Genomic DNA, 19,966 nt, shown 5'->3' with positions numbered 1-19,966 from the left:
TCCTGCATGAGGTTTTAGAAAAAGCTGCATATATCTTGTTCCATGGGTTTCCAAGGGAAAACTATTATCAGTCTGATAACTGTCTCTTTGTGATATGAGTGTATCCTTCTGTAATTAAAAAATTAGTTTTTAACTGATTAAATCAAACAGTTGTTGCAATCTGAACATTTAAATGCAATATTTTTCTTTTGATTGTAAATTAGGGGGTGGGAACACAGAGTTCTCAGTGATTGGGTTTTTTGCCTTGCTCTTTACCACAGAGTTACCAGAAATGTGTAGCTGTTTCTTGTTTACAAACTTCATGTGTCAAATATGGAAGGGTCTTCCCTGTTTTCAAACGCAAATGACACCGGATTGACTCTGGAAAGAAATGTCTCTAAGTAGCTCTTGGTTGTAGGTTTCTTGAAGGCTTTTGACTCCTTTGGACTAACCTGACAATTTCTTGAAACAGGATGTTACTTATCGTTGCTTTTTGTGCTGACAAAACTTCTTCGTAAGTTTCTGGCTAGCTTTGCAACAAATATTTTTTGTGCTTTTAGCATTTCACTTCAGTTTCAGGGTTCCAGTGAGAAGGAAGTGCTTTTTATTTTGCACTTCCTCTTTATAGTACAATGGAACAGCCAGTTTTTGAATGTGGAGTGGGTTTTTGTTTGTGGTTTTTCTGTGTATGGATTTTGTTTCCTAGTTCAGAACTCATAGCTCTATGTACATGGTAGCTCTGGGTTCCTGCAGCCTCTTTCCTCAGCAGCTGTGCTCACCAGCCCTCTCCACTTTGCTGGGCCAAGCACTGGCTGTTGCCCTCTCCCAGGGTTGTTGGGCTGCCTCCTGCTCAGGCTCTGAGGGGAAGCAGGAGCCCAGTCAGCAGCAGCCCTGGGAAGAGCCTTCAGCCTCTCCTTTTTGTGGTTCCTGGTGGTGTTCCTGAGAGCTGGGTTTAAGTAACACCTTTGTGTCTGGTGGGTTTGTTTTGTTTTCTTAAGCATTCCCAGCTGCCAGAGGTCAGCAGGGGAGGTGTGGATTTGACAGGCAAGCTGCTAAATCCTGCTGGATTCACTGCCACTGTGCTGCCAGAAATGAGCTCAGAGCAGGAGTAAATGGGAGAACATCACACTTGCAGAGGGTGGCTGGGAGAACACATGGCCTGTCAGTTTTCCATGGGATCCCAGTGTGTACCTGACACTTATTCCTGAGTGCTGCTCCAGCCTGGAGCCACCTGCTCCCTTGCTGCTGGCTGCCAGCTCTGCTGTGAGCCTGGCTCAGACACCTGCAGCAGGCCCTGCCCTCTGGGTTCCCTGGGACAGTCTAAACAGGGGCTCAGTAAAAGGAGTTTATTTTGGAAGATGCCCTCAAATTTCATGAACTGCAAAGTCAGTGGAAGAGACAAGAGTTGAAAAGCACCTCAGTCAGTCTTTGCAGTGCCAAAAGCTTTGTGCCTCACAGTGAGGGGGCAGATTGACTGGCTCTTCCCAAGCGAACTGCTGACAAGGAGAGGAGCTGTGCCCTGGATAAGGAGGAGTTGCACAGCTTCCCAGGAAAGCTGCCAGGAAGGGGGAGAGGGAGTTTTCTAATTTCACACACTTCTATCTGCAAGTATAAATAAGCCTTTATTTTTGTTTGATCTTAAGTTTTGATTGATCTTAAATTGGTTGGTGAGTCTTAGGAGGGGCTGACAAGCAACAGAAAACACCACTCAAATAAGAACCGATGGACTCCTAAGGGGCTTTAAAGCTCAAGTACAAAGCAGATAACAGTGCTGCTTCCCCACACACTTGTGCTCCCAGTTATCTGAAATCCATAGGAAACCTGCTGTCCTTGCTTGCCTTGTCCTGTCAGGTGTTTGAGTTCCTGATCAGGCTGCACTCAGCTGAGGGCTCAGTGGATGAGGAGGTGTATCCCTACGTTCGCACCCTGCTGCACTTCGACACACGGGAGTTCCTCAACGTGCTGGCTCTGGTAAGAGACCCTGGCTTTCTGAGAGGTAAATGCTCTGCCAGTTCTCCCATCATCACTGAGGTTCCTGTCAATAAATCTGTGCTTTAGCTAAACCAGGAGTTCCTGGCTTGGGGAAGGAACAGTTCTGGTGCTTTTTCTGTAAGATATCAGAGGGAATCACAGTAGTCCTTTGTGGCATTAAATACAGAGTGATGAACATGACATTACACAGTGAAAGTTCTGGCAACAGAGGCTGTCTTTAAAACAGAGGAAAAACAAGAATAATGTATTTGTAAAGAGTGTTCTAGTGCCTGTCTCTATCTCCTGCATGGAAATCTGTCTTTCTTACTTTCCAAATCTCTAGAATTTACTATGTGTATTTGGACCCATTAATTCTAGCTGAATGTGTAAAAATCATTTTGGTAGTTACAAAAGAGCAAATTATGTCTTGGAACCTGCTGTTTAGGGATATGCAGAGAAAGGACTTAAACCAGCACTGGCTGCTTTGTGATGTGGCTGCTGCTTTGTGTTTGCTGTTTTTCTGAGACATTCTGCTCAAGGTGTCAGTGTTTTGCCTCTTGCAGACTTTTGAAGACTTCAAGAATGACAAGCAAGCTGTGGAGTATCAACAGAGAATTGTGGACATTCTTCTGAAAGTGAGTGTGCCTAAAAATGAGCTGTTTGTATCTGACTGATGGCATGCAGTGCTCTGCAGTTCAGCCTGCAATCTGGAGGTGTTTGCAGTCCTGCCCTGGCTGACACCTCTGAGAAGGTGCTGGGCAGGACCATGGATGCACCTCAGCCAAAGCTGTAGGCTGGATATTCAGAAGTGATGATTCATGCACTTTAAATGTGCTGACAGAGAGGTCTCCTTTCCTGTGATTTCACCTGGGTGATGCTTTGTCAAATTTCTCATCTCTGCACTGTTAAGCTTATTTTGATCTGCTTCTCATTGAATCCACTCCCTGATTGCTTCTGAGGATGAAAAAGGTCCCAGGTAAGCTGTGCTTGGCAGGGTGCCACTGCTTTTCTGCTGAATGCCTGCTCCCTGTGCCTGCCAATGCTATGTTTGGGATGCAGCATTTCCAGGATGACAGGCCTATCTTTAGTTTAGGAGAGAAGAGGAATGTCACTTATCAGCCTGGTGCTCTGGAAATCACTTGTCACCCCCAGCCCCTGTTCCCAACAAGGGATGTTCCCATTAAAAGCTCTCACTGCCAAGCACTGTTTGCTTTCCCCTCCAAGCTGTCACCATTAATCATGAGTGACTCCACTTGGAAGCTGTTGATGTATAAACATACCATAAGTAGCATTTCCCTGTCCCTGTCATCACTGATAGATGAGACAAGGGCACAGTGAGTGACTTGGGTGGCAGTGCTGCTGCAGTGGGCTGAGACAATGCCACTGGGAGGGGTTTTGTGAGCAGGACGTGGCTCTGAGGGGTGTTTTAGCCCTGTGCTGGCTCAGCCCCTCTGCTTTGTGTCCTGAGCTGCTGTGTGCAGGAGGTGGCACACTGCAGCCACGTTCCAGAGCTGCTGGGGATGTGTTCCTGTCATGGCAGGAGGGCAGCTAGAGAAGGGCTGCAGCATTGCATCTTCAGGCAAACAATGTGGTGTTAGGAAAACTGTCGGTCCTTTGGTCTGGAATCTGCTGTCCTTTTGGATAAAAGTTAAAAATTCTTTAAACTTTCAATTTAAATTTCTTGTAAGCAATAAAGAAAACACCTAGGAAATAGCTGTGCTTTCTAAATAATGTGGTAAATGTAGACATTCTGCTAATGCTGATCAAAACTTTGCCAAATTAATTATCCATGTGGCTCATCTGCAGCCTCTGGGAAGTTGCTCTGTTCCAGGGTTGCAGTATGTTCACCTTCACATAGACTGACATGTACCTAATTTGTGAAAAACAAAGCTAAAATTATTAAAACACTCCAGATATTTCAGTGGATAATATTTAATGGTGTTAGGTAGTGCTGTTCTGACTAGGCTCCTGTAAGAAATAGCCTTTTTAGACAAAATGAAAACTGAAAAAGAGTGATTACATTAGCTGGTGTCTCAAGCAGAACTCTGCTTGATTCTCTGATGTGTCTGGCCTGCCTGCCTGTCTTGTGTCACAAAAGCATTAGCACCTCTTGGGGTCTGGAACTCAGGGTCACTTGAGGAAATCAATTGACTCCCCCCAGCTCTGAGTGAATGAGATGATAAACTGAACTGCTCCATGGGCTTTGCTGCAGCAGTTCTTAGGTCTTAGCTGACAGAAATGTCCAGGTGATGGATTTCCTCCCAGCTTAAACACACTGCTCTTAGAGGGGGCTCTCCAAACAGGGGCATTTCACTTTCACTTGGGGTTTAGGACTTTTTGAAGCAGGAGACACCAAGTCAGGACACATCAGGCTCATGGTTTTTACACCAGACAGATCAAAAGCACTTCTTGGATTTCCAATCCCTTTTGTAGTGAATCTTAGATATTCCTTTTGTCTGTAATTTCAGGTCAGCACAGCCACAAGTTTCTCTAAATATTATTAGACTAATGTGAACATAATGTGGGAAAAACCTTTCCCTAAACCTGCAGCTGTTTCATAGCTATTAGAGTAGTTCTCTGCATGCCACAATTGAAGTGGTGAAATGGGGCTTGAAATGAGGTGTTTGGGGTTGTTTTCTCCTATAATAATTGTACTGTAACCATGTGACAGCATTTCTCTGCTCCAAAGCTGTTCCATGTCCCATGAGCAACACAGGCTACAGAGGCAGAGATAAATGTGGTTTTGGAGCCTCTTCACACCTGAAAAACAGAGACATGCAAGAATTCTTCCCTTGAGTAGAGGGAAGAGAGGTGGAGTCTCTTCAGCTTTGGGACAGAAGTGCTTTAGCACGGACACATCCACTGCCTGTGTCTTCAGGTGACACAGCTGAATGCTGGGGAAGGGGACCTGTGTTTGACCTTCAGGATGGACTAACACCAGGAGGTGTCTGGGGTAGGAGGACACACAATGGCTCACAGGGATTTCTTTTTGTCCCAGTTACTCTCTCAAAGGCAGCTGCAGAATCACTTCTTTGTGGGTTTATTTTTCCCTTTTGTCTCCAACATTTCTCAGGTCATGGTGGAGAATTCTGACTTCACCCCATCACAGGTTGGCTGTCTCTTTACCTTCCTTGCCCGGCAGCTTGCCAAGCCCAACAACACCTTGTTTGTCAACAGGACACTGTTTGACCAGGCAAGTATTCCTGATGTGTGTGACATTGCAAGCAGGATGCACCTCTGCAGAAAGTGTGCTCAGTGCTGTAGGCTGGAGCAGGTCTGGAGGAACTGGTGCCTTGTAACCAGGTGGCCTCTTGCTGGGCTGTTGCTGTGGCTTCCCAGGAGCAGAGTAGGACAGAGCATGAAATCATGGTACACAGTGTTTCAGCTTGGCTGGAGCTGTGGGACAAACAGCATTGCATCCTAGGAAGTGTTCAAGGCCAGGCTGGATGAAGCTCTGAGCAGTCTGGTCTAGTGTAAGGTGTCCCTGCCCATGGCAGGGAGGTGGAGCTGGATGAGCTTTAAGGTCCCTTCCAACCCAAGCCAGTCTGGCAGAAGGGGTATCAACTAAAATTACATTAGTGAGCTTCTAGAGCACATAAGTGTAGTTGGTAATTTTTAGTTCAGCTGGCCACTACCTTCTCTGCTGTTTGAAAAAGGAATTTACCCCAATTTATGCCCAAAGCTTGCATGAGTTAGCTTTGTATCCCAGCTTAATCACAGAAATTCCTGGGAGTGAGGAGGAGGCTTCGCTGACTGATAATAATAGGGATGTATGAGCACTAATAAAAATGAATTAGAATATATTATGTCCTTGATCCTAATTTAAGACTGAAGAACTCTATGGAGGCTAAACAGATTTGGATTAAACACTTTTATTCCACATATATGAAATGCTATAAATTACATAATTTCCTGTTTTCCTGATGAGATGGCACAGTCCAGGAGAGTGGATCAGTGTAGTGATGCCAGCTGTTTGGTGTGTAGTCTGAAGCAGAAACTTGGGGTTCCCCAAGATACCCTAAAGTTTGGTTCTAGATCCTGGTGCAGAGTCCTGTGTTTCCCTCTCAGCAGTCTTTCAGCAGTTCTCTGCCATTCCAGTATTCCCAGTTTGGTTCCAGGTGCATTCAGATGGCCCCATTGTGTGGTGGTTTGCTTTGCTGGTGCTCAGGGTGTGCTGGGCAGTTTGTGCTCCCAGCCAGGCCTGGCTCACACCCCCTCTCCCTGGCAGGTGCTGGAGTTCCTGTGCAGCCCGGATGACGACTCCCGGCATTCCGAGAGGCAGCAGGTGAGAGCCTTCCAGGGATGCTCCTTGGAGCACCAGGCAAGGCAGGCTGTGGAGCAGAACTTGGCCTTGGGAGTGAGAATGGGCATGGGAATATTGGGCAGTGCTGGGCACAGCAGGAGGGGAAGGGTCCCACCCTGGCACTGCCTGCAGGAACAAGAACATGGAAAATTCTCATAACCTCATGTCCTTCATAGTTAAAGGACAATCAATTAATAAATCAATTAAGTCAGCCCTGTGTTCTTACCATGTTTAATGGAGCAGGAGCAGGGGACTTGTAGTGGCGCTGGCTGTTCAGCTGCTGTTCAATCCCTGCAGGTCCTTTTGGAGCTGCTCCAGGCAGGAGGGATCGTGCAGTTTGAGGAGAGCCGCCTTATCCAAATGGCAGAGAAGGCTGAGTTGTGAGTTGCTGGACACAATATATAAAAAGTGCCTTTAAATCTCTTCCACACATCTTTCTTGGCTCCAGTTTCCTTGTTTCTACTTTGTAACTGTGTTTGGGGTTATTTTCCCTGTGCATTCACATCATGCTTCATTTAAGATGTTCACATTTGGTTCCAGACTTTCTTTCCTGGGTGTTCTCAGAGAAAGCATTGTTAAGAAAAGAAGGGGTAGAGCTGTGGAGACCCTTCAGGAGAAACCCTGTGGGACTTGATGGGTTTTAGCATTCACTGTCCTAGAGCCCAGGCTGTGTTCAGAGGTATATTTGTCTGTGGGAGTGCTCCACCCTTGGCAGATGGAGATGCCTGGTTGGGGTGAGACCCACAGGTGGATTTAAAAGCATGAAGGGGTCTGGAGCCATCCCCATGGTACTTGTAGGAGATACAAAAACAGTGTCTGGAAAGGCTGAAAATTTCCAGCATCTCCTTTGTATGCTTTATGATTCCAGAAAGAGTCTGTCATGCCAGAGCAGAGCCAGCCAGGGAGGGCATCTTCATCCAGGCCATGAGTTTGGGTGTTACATGAATCAATCCACCATGCTACAAAGGACCAGAGGGAGAGCAGTGGGGGGGTGTGCCATGCCTGTTCTTCTGTGTGTCCTAAAAGCAGTAACTCAATCAAAATTTTCAGAGTCAATAAACACATTTTTTCTCCTTGCTTCAGAGAATTTGACAGCCAGGCCCCCCAGCTCAGCCACTTGTATCAGAGCTGAAATAGCTATAGTGTAATATTAATTATCAGACTTTTTGACTCAGTTACATCTGATTTTATGTAAAGTCTCAAAATATTGAAGATGTTTATTAAAATGTGAAGGTAGGAAGCTGTGTCATAACATGTTGTTGAGTCATGTTTAGTGAATTTCTTCAATTAAGTGTAGTGGATTGACCTAACTCAGAGCAGAGTGTTGTGGAAACAAATAATCTCTGACAGCAGAACCGGTGAGACCTGATTTCATTAAGAGTTGTTATCCTCTGTCCCTTGCCTCTCCCCTTAGTAACTCCACTTTTCTCTGTTCTGTGTGATAATTTCCCAGAAGAGGGAGCTTGATGGGCAACCCTGATGGGTTGAGGTTGGCCTGAGGTTGGTACAAATGGCACTCCAGCACTCTGGAGCCACCCAGCCTGTGTGCTGAAAACCCCAATGTGAGACACTTCCAAGTGCTGCCTGTCTGTGGTGCTGGCTCAGCTGAGTGCTTTTCCTGACCTGGGAAGTTTCCCTTCTTTCAGCTATCAGATCTGTGAGTTCATGTACGAGCGGCAGCTTCGCTATGACAAAATCATCGGCTGTTACCTGCGGGATCCCCTGAGGAAGGTGAGGAACTCTGGTGCTCCTGCCTTTCTGCTTCCTGGCCATGCAGCCTGTGCTGCTGGCCACAGTGACTGGGCACAGCTGCCTTGCTCTTCTAGCATAATCACCTTAAAAATGCCCTCAACAGTTCAGGTTTCTTAGTTGTAGTCAAAGCTGTTTGTGTTGGTCTAGTGGAGAGGAGCTGATTTGTTTTTTTCAAGTTTCAGTGTTCTCCTTTATTTTTAAATCTAGTGCTGGAACGTCAAACCTCAGTGCAAGGTGGGATTTGCTGCAGATGTGGCTAACTGCAGTGCTTTTTGTTTCTGCAATTGCTCCCCCCATTTCTTCCCCTGGACACAGGCTCTCTGCCCTTACAATCTCTCTGCCATTATCTTCAGCATGCACACCTGCCACAATTTTTGAGGTGTTCCCTTCCCTACCACCAACAGAAGTTGGGATGAGAGTCTGGCAAATGTCACCTCTCCAGGTCCTTATAAATCCACAATACTGAATGTTGTGTGGGTGAAGGAATCAGAAGAGGAGGTTGTGATAGTGAAGTGGCCAAAAACCATGACACAGGAGAGCACCTGAGCTGGTAACAGTGCAGGAGAGCCTGGGGGAGAGGCCAGTGTCTGGGAGGAGCTCAGGAATGTGCTGGGAAAACTGAGCTACCCCCTGGCAGTGTGTTCTCTCTGCCTGGGCTCCTAGCTCAAGTGATGTCCTGTCCTTTTTCCCTGTGGGCAGGAGTGAGGCATTTCTTGTAGGGGAAGAACAATTCTCTTTGACCTCAGTGTTTAACCCATTAGCATCAGGTTCCCCTTGGCTCTCTTTTCCTTCAGGAACTCTTTAGGGACATAGAGCCTCCCTGCAGATAACTCATCCTGACTACTTGGAGATGACTAGCCCTGAGGTCATGCCAAGGCTGCTGGAAACACTCTGGTTTCCAAAAGCCAGTGCTGTCAGTGGTGCTGAAGAACACACTGCAGCATTTATGGGTTTGTGCCTTACAGGAAGAAGTTTTCAACTACATCCACAACATCCTGTCCATGCCTGGCTACAGTGCAGAGGAGAAGCAGCTGGTGTGGCAGAAAGCTTTGGACCACATAGAGGTAGGTAGGGTATATCCTGCACCCACAGTCCCTCAGCTCCTGCTGATGGCTCTTGGATGTGCTGGCTGCTTTTCCAAAGCACAAGTGTCCAGTGCTGAGTCACAGCTGTTGAGATAGCTCTGATGTCAGCTCAGAGCTCTCCCACATCAGTGTAAGTGCCTCTCAGAGTCAGGCTGCCTTCCTGGTTTCAAGTGCTGCTCTTTGGGTAATGGTGCCTGCTCAGGGGGTGATGGGCAGTCAGGAGAGGGATCCATTAGCAAATGTTCCATCTCCTGAGCATGCAGCAGGGCAGGGTGTGGACATCACTGACCTCACAGGCTCTGGGATCCAGCTCCTCATCCTCTTCCCTCACACTGATGAATGCATTCAGCCCTGGTGCCCTGGCACTGTTAACCTGGGGAGTGATGGGGTCATGACTTCTCTGTAAGACACAGGCTGCTGCTAGACTTCTCCAACTAATAATTTTTCCCATGTTTTCAGACTCTGTCAGCTTCAGGGGATGAAGATGTCTGAAATGATTGTCCAGTCAGTAGATGTGGGGAATCTGTAATATTTCTAGTTCCTATAAGGTGCTGTCAGTTCCCACCAGGGTGATCTGGAGATTAGCCAGGAAAATAATTCTGTCTGTAAAACAAGCCTTGCAGACAGCACTCCTTAGCAGAAAATGACCACAGAATCTGTATCCTGTGAGGCAGACAAAAAGCTAATGGGCACATCCAGAGTACTTTTAGTTTCTACCAGCATCTGCAAGTAGTGCATGACTAATGAGAAAATGGACCAGGAGGGAGAGTGATTCAAAAGGTAATGCACAAAGAAACCCTGGGAATGCTGCTGCCTGACATGTGGCACCCTGAGCTCACAGCCCCTCTCCAGAGGCACTGGCAGAGCTGTGGAACTGGTGGGGATGGTTGTGCTGGCTCTGAGCAGGCCTGACTCATTGCACCCTCATCAGAGCAGTTGGGGCTCCAGGCTGGGCAGGCTGCAGCTGGTGTGCTGCTTCTTGTGTCTGCTTCCTTCCTCTGCTGCATCCCTGGTCCCCCAGAAGCTGCTGGGCAGGTGATGGGCTCTGTGGGTCACCTTTCTTAGGTACTGTCACTGAGATCAGCTCCCTGATTCATTTTGGCATCTTCTGTTTCCCAGGACTGGTAAACCAGGTGGTTTAGCAGCCTGATGGCCGCTGTGGGCTTTTGTCCTTTACCATTGTGTTAATCCTGCTCTCAGACATTCAAAAGACTGGGAGCAGTAAATAATACTTTACTTTACTGGAGTGAAGCTGTGATTTCAGCTCTTAGAACAGCTGTCATTTGCTGAGCTATGAATGCAGCAGATCAGCCTCTTCAGGCAAAACCAGCAGTGTCTGGAGAGGATTTCCTGGTGATTCTATGGCAGAAAGTGGAGTTTGTCATCAGTGCCACTTTTAATTTTTCCCATCAACTCACAGCCATTGTTCGTTGATGTTTATCTTTAAAAAAAAAACTCTGTTCTCTTTAGTCACACAAGGGTTCTTTTCTAACCTCATACCCACGTGCCTTGTGTCACCTCTGTCCCCTCAAGGGCTGTCTGAGCAGCACCATGTTTGCAGGTTGTTCACACCTGGGAGGGGATAGAAACCCAAGCACCAAACCTTTTGCTGGGGGATGGACTCTGAAGGGTGCACTGGTTCCACACAGGGAGATTGGACCAGCTCCCTCCAGCCTGGCAGTCCTGCCTTCAGTCCTGGACTCTCCCAGGAGGGTTTGTCCAGAGAGAAGTGGATTAAGGCAGTCCCACTGCATCCTTTGTGTTCCCTCTGCACTGCTGTGCTTAGAGACCACCTGGGTGCTTTGGCATGCCTGGGTTTGTGGGGTGAAAGAGTCATGGGGATGCAGTGAGGGGCTGAGCTTGTGCAGTAAAGCTGTGGGGTCAGACACTGCAGAGCTGCTTCTGGAGCAGGCAGGTTTCCTCTGAAAACCTCACCAAAGGCATCAGCTGTGACAGCTCTTCCTAAAGAGCTCATGGATGGTCAGGCTCTTCCTTGCTTCCCTTTGCCCCAGGGGTCTGTTGCTGCCATTGGCTGTATTCAGTGGCTGCTGTGTCTGTCTGGAGGCCAAGCAACTGCTAAGGGATTTTCCCCAGATGTACATTTCTGATAATTTTCTTTCTTTACTGCTGTAACAGTTGGTTTGGTTCAGTAAAGAAATGTTTTTTCGTTTTTAGGTTCAGCAAGGGCTTTTGGGACAGGTTACCAGGTGCACAGTGTTGTTTTGCAGCAGTTGCTTCTCATTTATTTGGAAGGGTTAGAAACAGAAAGCTCACATTGCAGGTTGTGTAAACTTGTAAGATATGAAGCCTTTTAGCTCAAGCTTGACAGAAAGCAGACCCACAGGCATCTAGATGATTTTTGTTTCCTTGTATTACAATAAAGAAATTGCTTTTTCATGTTTGGACAGGTATCAGTTATGGTGAACAGTCACAGGAAACTCACTTTAAACCTCTGGTTTGGTTCAGTTAAGCCAGGTAAACACTGTTTCCATTGGACTGAGAAATTCCCAAGGGTTGATTGTTTCCCCTTTCCTGCTGCCTCACAGTTGGCACTGGGAATGTCTTGTTGGCAGTGGGTAAAGGCAGTTGTCAGAAACTTAATGAATAACTTCCTCTCCTTAGGACTGAGGTGGGTTCTTGGTGTGAGGAGTTTTGTATTCTTCAAGGCCTTGTGTGTAGCAAAAACATCAACTTTCAAAAATGCTTTTTTACCAACTACCCTTCTATTTTTTCTATATCTCTCTTTGTGCAGGGTGTTTATTGCCTTACACTTGCATCTCAGCAAAGGTGCAGTTACACTATTCATGGGCTTAGTGATGCTGCATAATTATATTGCCTGTGAAGTCAAAATGAATTAATTTGGTTGTGTTTCCCCCCGCCCAGGAGCTGCTGGTGCTGAGCCCAGGTAAAGCAGCTGACCTGGCAGCCATTCACTTCAGTGAGCAGCTCGAGAGCATCATCTCCAACCTGCAGGTGAGGTGTCAAACTCCATTAGTGTGGGCCTTCTGTGCAGTAGGGATGTCATTCCTCTAGGAAATGATTGCTAAGAGTCATGGTGAGGTATTGCTGTGTCAGAAACACAAGAAAAATAGACTGTAGCTACTCAGTGATAGGAACTGCTACATCTCAATTATTTGGCCTGTTTGTAGAGTTCTGGCCATAAAAATGTATAAGCTCAGAGCTGCTGGTTGCAGCTTTTAGTTTGGGTTTAGTATGGCTTGGAATCCCAGAGCTGAGCTGTTGTCAGCCAAACACATCCTCAGAATATTTGTGCAAGACATGCCTAGAGCAGCTCCGGCAGCAGGCAGCAGCTGGGAACTGTTTCCTTCAGTGGATATAGTTCAAGGGTCACTGTTTCACAGCACATAATTAAAAATAACAATACTGTGTCTCCTCCTGTTGTACAGGACCAGTTCTTGCTCTTCCAGTTCCTGAGGAGTCTCCTTGATCCAAGGTATGTAGAAAGTTGGACTGTTTACAAACTGCAGTGTGCAAATGTGGATTCAAATCAATTCTTTGAACCAGTGCATCAATAGCCAGTTTCAGAACTGCTGCCATATTTCAATGCAAGCTCCTCTTTTTAACTACTTGCTTGCTCCTTCTGTGCCTGTTCTTTCAGTGCTTCAGCTCTGTGTTCTCTTTCTGTTAAATCAGTATCAAATGCCACAAAACATTTATATATGCACAGCTCCGGTTGTTTCAAACAATTGTTAATGCAACTGATTGAGAGATCTTGGTTTGTCAATTAATCACAAATTAATTGTGCTTAATGAAGGGGAGGAGTAGGAAAAGGCAATATTATCTAAATCGAGGTGTCAGTGTTTCAGTTTTTGTTGAAGTGGAATAAAAAGCATGGAAGCCAGAACCTGGAATTAATCAATCACCTCTTGGATTTTAATGTAAATTAAGGAAAAATGCCCGACCAACCCAAACCAATGCCAAAACCCCAAGCATACATTTTGTTGTTTCCCGAGTTTTACAGACATGTTTGTGTGGAAGGTGTTCATTTCCACACCTCCTGTTTTCTCCAAGGTCAAAACAAAATCAAAAAAGATCTTGGTTGGATTTCATAGGAAAGAAATCAAATTATTTAGTAAATCATTGATTAATTGAAAAAAAAATGTAGTTAAGCAGAAATGAAACCCAGCTGGATGTTAAGTAGAACTTTGTTTATGCTGTGATATCACTTGCACCCAGTGAAGGTAGTAATTAACCTGGATTCTAATCTTATGCACAGAGTGCCTCCCATAATCTCTGAGTAATAAACATCTCTAATTTCACTCTGCCATAATTAGAGCTAAATAGACTCATTTCTCCTGTAGTTACCTTCTGATCACAGGCAATATGTGATATGTTCAAACCAGCAATGGGCAACAGGGTTGTGCAGCTGATCTCCCCACAGCTCTCTGCTTTTCCCCCAAGGATGCTGTTCCACGTGCTGCACTGGGCCACATGGCTTCTACTTAATAACACTCAGGTCCTGAGGTCTGTTCTCAGTGCTGGCAAGTTGTTTTCTCCTAAAACCTATTGAAAGGAGCTGAACTGTGCCCTGGGAGAGGCAGGGAGGGAGGTGTAATCTTGCTCTGCAGATCTCCCTGCAGAGGCACCTACACTTTCTAGTATATTTATACTTAAAATAGTGGTTAGGCTCTTCTGCAACATCTGTCTCTTTTCATGTAATCTAAATGTTTATGTTCTTTTTTGAAGCAAAATTTTTGTCAAAGTAAAGATTCGTAGAGCAGTAAATGAGCTTTTTAAGGTCTCAAATACAAATGATTGCTTGATCATATGGGGACAAGACTCATCATGCTGGTCTAACTATCCGAGTTGGTGGAATTGCATTAGGGATTAATTTGGCCCATTTAATTTAGCTAGAGATTTATTTTTAAGGATGTGGAAGGGGGAAGGGAGGAAACAGGGTTAAAAGGAATTGCCTGGGGAAATTAAAACCAAATGTCTGAATGTTTGTAGCATAAAGCAGCCCCAGGAAACAGAGAATGTAGTAGGGATTGCTCAGCTCATTAATCACAGTCTTTGCTACATTTCCATTTTAAACTATAGAGTTTTTTCCTCTAAAAAAACCCAGCACAGTGAAGCATTGTCTGTTGGCATTTGTGGTTATGTATTATACCAACAATATTAACTTGTTTAGCAACACTGTTCTGGCTTTATAAATGTAGTAACAGACTAAACCACGAGGGTTTGTCCCAAGGGCTCTCCTCTGTGCCCAGCTGCCTGTGACACTTGCAGGGCTCCTTTGTGCCAGGTTTCATGAGAAACCAGTGCTTCTCTCTTGCTTTTTGGAAAGACAGTGGCAAGGGAGACATTGGATATGGTTATGTTGGAGTGGAAATGATCCCATGTAGCTGAAGAGGACCTGCAAGTCTCAGGATTGTCAATTAGTTCTAGAAATTACCAAAATCCAGCTTTCTTTCCGTTGTCTCTTCTCTGTTTTTTTTATGAAATAAATGGCTGAGGGAAGAGTGAGCTTGCTCATGAAATCATGAATGCTTGGTGCCAGAGTTGTTTCTAGACTTGAAGTTTGTTCTCATGCTATAGGTGCATGACTTGCCATTTTTCCTGCCTTGGCAGACCAGATCATTTTAGATAGAGAGTGTTTTATTTTAGTCTACCCATAGAAAGAGGAGAGTACTCACCCCCTTGCAGGCACTGGGGGAGTTTACAAGGTGTTTGTTGTGGGAGGAGTGGATGGTGAATGCAGAGTTCAGGATTCTTGTTTGGTCCTTCAGGGTCCACTCTTTGTCAGAACACAATAGTTTGAGCACAGTTTTGGTGGAGTTGTGCTCATACTTTGCACACTGTGATCAGTACATGGGTGAGGCTTTTGTTTCTGGGCATGTTGCATTCATTATCATTGTAATCACAGGAAGCTGCTCTCCTGGCTTCCTCAAGCCACAGCATTGTCCTGGCCTTTTTGGGATGGTAATATGCTTTTTGTAACTCCCAGGAAACAGAGGATATTGGATATCAGACCTTTTTCCATCCCATGGCTGTAGGATTTGCACACTAACAGATCTTCTCCTGCTTAGGAATTTGTGTTCAGAAAGGTACTAAAACTCAATATATACACCCTGATGCATTTCCTTTCCTAGCAGGAGCTTCAGCAGAAGCCCCTGTTTTGTAGGCAGGATAAACTTCCACTGTTTCTCTGTGCAATGCACCAGTCCCAGAACTGCCATGGCAAGTGTAATGTGCAGTGGCAGAGAGCTGCTGTTCATTTAAGGGTTGCAGGTGCTGTATCTGGCTCCAGGGAAGCCTCATCCTTTCCCTCCTCACTCTGAAGTCTCCTCCTTCACGTTGCTCTTTTTAAAACCAAGATCAGTAGGAAACTGTCTGGACAAAGGGACGTGGGCAGTGCTCACAGTTCTGTTCTCTCTTCTGTTTCTGCAATGAGGAGGTTGCTTAATAATGAGCCCAGGGATTGAAAAGGGGGATGTTTCTCTAAAAGAAGGATGAGTTCCTTTCTCAGTGAGGTAGATCAAAGGGATGAAACATTAAAATGTGTAAAGGAAGTCAAAAAAGAATTTCAGGAACAATAAGCAAAAAGCAGCACATGCAGAGCAGGTCTGTAGGACAGAGACAATCAGGATCTGAACAGAGCACTCAGACCATAAGGTTTCATTGAGGAAATGAGGCTAATTCTTTGTGCCTCTTTGCCATGGAGTTGCTGGAGATGAGTCTGTGCTGGTCTCTTTCTTCACAGGGGTCTTTGAGAGTTTAATTTGTACTGAGGCATCAGGAGGATATGTTGTGGAACAAATGAAATGGCTGCTGAGAGACCTCCAGCACCAGTAACTAGTAGAAGTAGCATCATTTTCCTCTTAAAACCAGATTTTTTAACTTCAGCATTAAGGATAAAAGACAACGCTCAATTGAATAAGAAACTCTTCTTCCCAGCCAGACTTCTGGGCTATGATTTGATTTTAGTCTCTTGTGCCTGTTTTATTCCAGAGAAGGCATTAACCAAGACCTGCTACACCTCCCACCCTGTGTCACTGAGCAGTTCATCGAGCTGCTCTGTCAGTACAGCCCAGACCAGGTTTTGGAGACACTGAAAGTTCTGGAATGCTGCAGACTGGAGGAAACCATCCAGGTAGGAAAGAGATGAATGATGACAGGGGCCATGGGATGCATTCAAAGCAGCTCCTACCCCTTTACACTGCTTAAAGATACTTTACTTTAGGCTTGGATTAGTTCCTGGATGCTCTTCCAATCTGTATCTAGCACTCTCTGTCCCTCTGAGCTGCTAAACTGCTCTTCTGCAGCACAGGTAGATATATTTAATAGACTAACACTGAGCTGGGTCTCAGGGCTCATAAGAAAGGGCTGTTAGTGCTCTGAAGCTGCTGAGAAACTGCAGAGTGGAGGGTGGCTGTGTTGCTGCTAATTAATCATGTTGGGGGTATATGAAATCACAGGCCTGGGGTTTCTGGAAAGCAGCACTGCCAAAATCTGCCTTGTGCTGGGAGAGCAACTGTTCCTTCTCTGTATGGAAATTGTACCAGTCATTTTTGAGTGCTGGTGGTGGCAATAGTGCAAGCTGAGAAATAAAAGGAGATGGAGGAGAGCTGCTCAGCCTGGGTAAAGCACTCCCAGCCCTGGCCATCTGCTTGGCATTGTCTTGTGGATAAACAAACACTGGCAGCTTTCTTCAGACAGACATTTACCTTTTTTTTTCTTTCAACTCAGATAACCCAAAAACATCAGCTCCATGAGGCTTCCTCGTACTTACTAGAGAAGAAGGGAGATATCCATGGTGCCTTTTTGGTTATGCTTGAGGTACAGTACTCCCAAATCCTGAATGTGGCATTGTTGCCATGCTATCAGCACAGTGGCCTGTGCTCAGTTTGGATGTTGTCCTTGTTCCTCAATTTGTTTCCCACTAGAATCCTTGGAAGGATTGGTCAAATACCAATAAATGGAGGTGTCTGCATACTCAAAACATCAGTATATTTTTCTGACAAATCTTCAAATATTTAGAAGATACTAGATGCTGAAATTTGTTTTTCATAGCCAAAAATAATCTTTCAGCTCCTGCTTTTCTTTCCATACTTGGAAAGCTGTTTGCCATGTTAATTGTGCTGGGGAGGAAAATGGGGACAAGCCTGTGTAACCACACCTTTGAGAAACATTTCTATCAGGATTCTTGGGATTAAACTCCCAAGCTGACTGTTCTGTGTCCTCTCTTTTGTTTCAGCGATTGCAGAGCAAGTTGCTGGTGCTTACTCAAGATGATGAAAGTAAGACTGAGTTAAATTCCATTTTCTATTAAAAACAGACAGATAAACACAAAATGTGAAGTGCTTGTGTCTGACAGCTGGTATAATGAGATTGTTTCAGGTTTCTAGGCATTGTAGTGACACTGTTCATATGGAAGCTATTTGGATGACACTCCCTCACTCTGGTATTCTGATCTTGGTAGAGACCTTGATCACTGTGAGGGATGGTTTGTGTGTGTGTGGTGTCAGGGACCCTGTCAGCTTTTCCCATTGGGACTGGTCCTCTCACTGGCTTACCAAACACATTTCCCATCTCAGAATCCATTCAAATTCATCACTGAGCTTCAGCTGGCATTATATGGGAACAGTGATGGGAAACAGTTGGGAGTAGCTCTTTTGAAAGCAAATTTCTCAGATATATAAATAAGAATGTTCTGCCCACAGAAAATGAGTGTGTGCACAGATGTGCTATTCACTAGCCCAAGGACTCATGGGCACCTAATTAAATGCAGTGCCCATAGTTGTTACTTAATTGTATCCTAAACCACAGCTAAGATCTTCCTTATTTGATTAAATGAAATGTTTTACCTGCCCAATTTATTGTACTAGTCAGGAAAAGTGCCAAAAATCTGAACTTGTCTTTATAATGTAGTTGCTGACAGTACTGAGCAGACTTAAGATGAGCAGCATGATTTTATTTTGCAGAAGGATTGATAGTTATCTAATGGGAGTTAACTTGTCTAACAGTTCTCATGATGCTAATTTGCTTTTCCTCCCCCTGACACTTAGGCTCAGCTGAACCCTCCTTGCTGGAAAATATTGAAGATACTTTAATGAAAACAATTGCTCTTTGCCAGAGGAATTCACACAGTTTAGACCAGCAACAGCGAGAGGTAAGGCAGTCAAAAATGTGTCACCAGAATCAGCCAAGGCCTCTGGGTCTCCTGAGGCTTTGCCTCAAATGGCTCTTGCCCTGCACATCCATTGGGCACTGGTGTGTCCAGGCAGTCACTGTTTGCCTCTCCTTGTGGTGTCCCTGTGGTGCTTCAGGGTTTGGAGCCATAACAGTGAAATCCTCACTCATGAGGGTGAAGCACGAAGTTCAGGTCAGAGGGAGGAGGGGATGAGACCTTGCCCTTTCCCCCTTTGCAGCTCCTGATGGAAGCTGGGCACAGATGTCAGTCAGACACTGCAGAGGCACTGGGAGCTCTGAGCCAGCTTCCTGGTGGCACAAAGCTGCTGCTGCTGTCACTGTGGCTGCAGAGCTGTTCACAGCCCCTGAACTGAGTGCCAGCTCTGAGAGGGGAGGCAATGCAGCTGCCTTGAACTCTTGCACAGGGAGCTGGCTTTGCCCATCCCCTCAGACTGAGGTTGTGTTTCTATTTTGCCCATGTCAGTCACACAAAGTCATCTTTAATCTTAAGGTTCTGCATAATTTATGTAATTTCTGAGCTCAGAACAGAGAATGTTGTTCCCATGCCTGAGGAGGTGGCATGGCTGGAAGTCAAGAACTCTAATTTCTTCTCAAGCACTGCCCAGTGTGAGAAGTGACCTGCTCCATTTCTTCACTGCAATGGTGTCATTCTGCAACAGATAGGAAGAGAATTTAGATGTCTCTTCCCATTTGGGATCCATTTGCTGTGCTACCCACTCTGTGAGCTGTCTCTGCCCTGGAGAGTTTGCCTCTCACATGGGGAAGTAGTTGTGGATTGAATAAACCAAACACAGATTGTTGTCACAATTCCAGTGAAGTGCTTTGCTCTGTGAGGGTACTTTGCCATGTTTCAGCTCTGTCCCACAGCAGTTATCAGAAATGCAGTTCTGTTCTCAGAATGTGAAAGTGAGTTTTGGCTGGTGGCCTCTGGCATTGCTCACAGCTTGTTTTTAGCACTGCCCTGTTCTTACTGGTTCTCTCCTCACATTCCATGATTCCAGGCCCTCTGGTTTCCCCTGCTTGAGGCCATGATGTCCCCACAGAAATCCTCTGGTTCATCACAGTGTCCACACTCTGAATGTGAGTACTTTGGCATTTGTGACCCCAAATAATAAAAGCTGTGTACTGTCTTTCCTCTGATGAATGAATAGAAATTGTTTTGTTACACAATTCCTTAATATTCTGCTCCCTGACTGGCAGGAGCTGGGGTTGGGTGTTTGGTAGGCTGCAGCTGTCACAGGGTTTTTCTCATTTACTTTATTTTGTTCTGTGTGGAAGAAGCAGCCTACCACAGGCTGTGCTAATAAGTTGTTTGTATTGAGGGTGGTCCCTGAAGAAACCAATGTGCCCAATGTGCACAAAGGCTCTGTAGGTTGTGGGGAGCTCTTGGGGACCTCCTGAGGTAATAGAATACACTGTCATTGTGCATGCCCTGCCCTTTGTGCACCTCTGCCTGCACCTGGCTGCCATGGATAAAATCAGTGGGACTTGAGTACACCAGCCAAATTCTCTACTCCACGTCTGAGTCAGCAGCACCCCTGAACAGCAGCCTCCTTTTGTGGGAGAGATAAGAGGAGCTAAAAAGGGGCTTAGATGCTTTGATCTTGGCAGTCCCCAGCAGGGAATGAGCTGGAGCTGCTGGAGAGAGCCCAGAGGAGGCACCAAGGTGACCAGAGGGATGGAACAGCTCTGCTGGGAGGAA

The 19,966-nt window shown here is 45.7% G+C and overlaps 1 protein-coding gene across 1 annotated transcript in view; it reads left to right on the top strand.

The window, feature by feature from the left end:
• Nucleotides 1-19,966, top strand: part of VPS8 (VPS8 subunit of CORVET complex) — a 64,606-nt gene that overhangs the window by 27,071 nt on the left and 17,569 nt on the right. Inside the window, exons 26-39 of the mRNA XM_054282664.1 lie at nt 1,831-1,950; nt 2,514-2,585; nt 5,024-5,143; nt 6,179-6,235; nt 6,551-6,633; nt 7,900-7,984; nt 8,971-9,069; nt 11,974-12,063; nt 12,498-12,544; nt 16,063-16,204; nt 16,801-16,890; nt 17,309-17,351; nt 18,120-18,223; nt 19,266-19,344. Coding sequence (XP_054138639.1) covers nt 1,831-1,950; nt 2,514-2,585; nt 5,024-5,143; nt 6,179-6,235; nt 6,551-6,633; nt 7,900-7,984; nt 8,971-9,069; nt 11,974-12,063; nt 12,498-12,544; nt 16,063-16,204; nt 16,801-16,890; nt 17,309-17,351; nt 18,120-18,223; nt 19,266-19,344 — 1,231 coding nt within the window. The remainder of the gene's footprint in view (nt 1-1,830; nt 1,951-2,513; nt 2,586-5,023; nt 5,144-6,178; nt 6,236-6,550; nt 6,634-7,899; nt 7,985-8,970; nt 9,070-11,973; nt 12,064-12,497; nt 12,545-16,062; nt 16,205-16,800; nt 16,891-17,308; nt 17,352-18,119; nt 18,224-19,265; nt 19,345-19,966) is intronic.

The sequence above is a fragment of the Melozone crissalis genome, unplaced genomic scaffold (genome assembly GCF_028551555.1).
Source record: "Melozone crissalis strain CALT ecotype California unplaced genomic scaffold, PUWL_Pcris_2 ptg000034l_1, whole genome shotgun sequence".
Lineage (NCBI taxonomy): Eukaryota > Metazoa > Chordata > Aves > Passeriformes > Passerellidae > Melozone > Melozone crissalis.
This window is presented reverse-complemented; position numbering and strand designations above follow the sequence as displayed.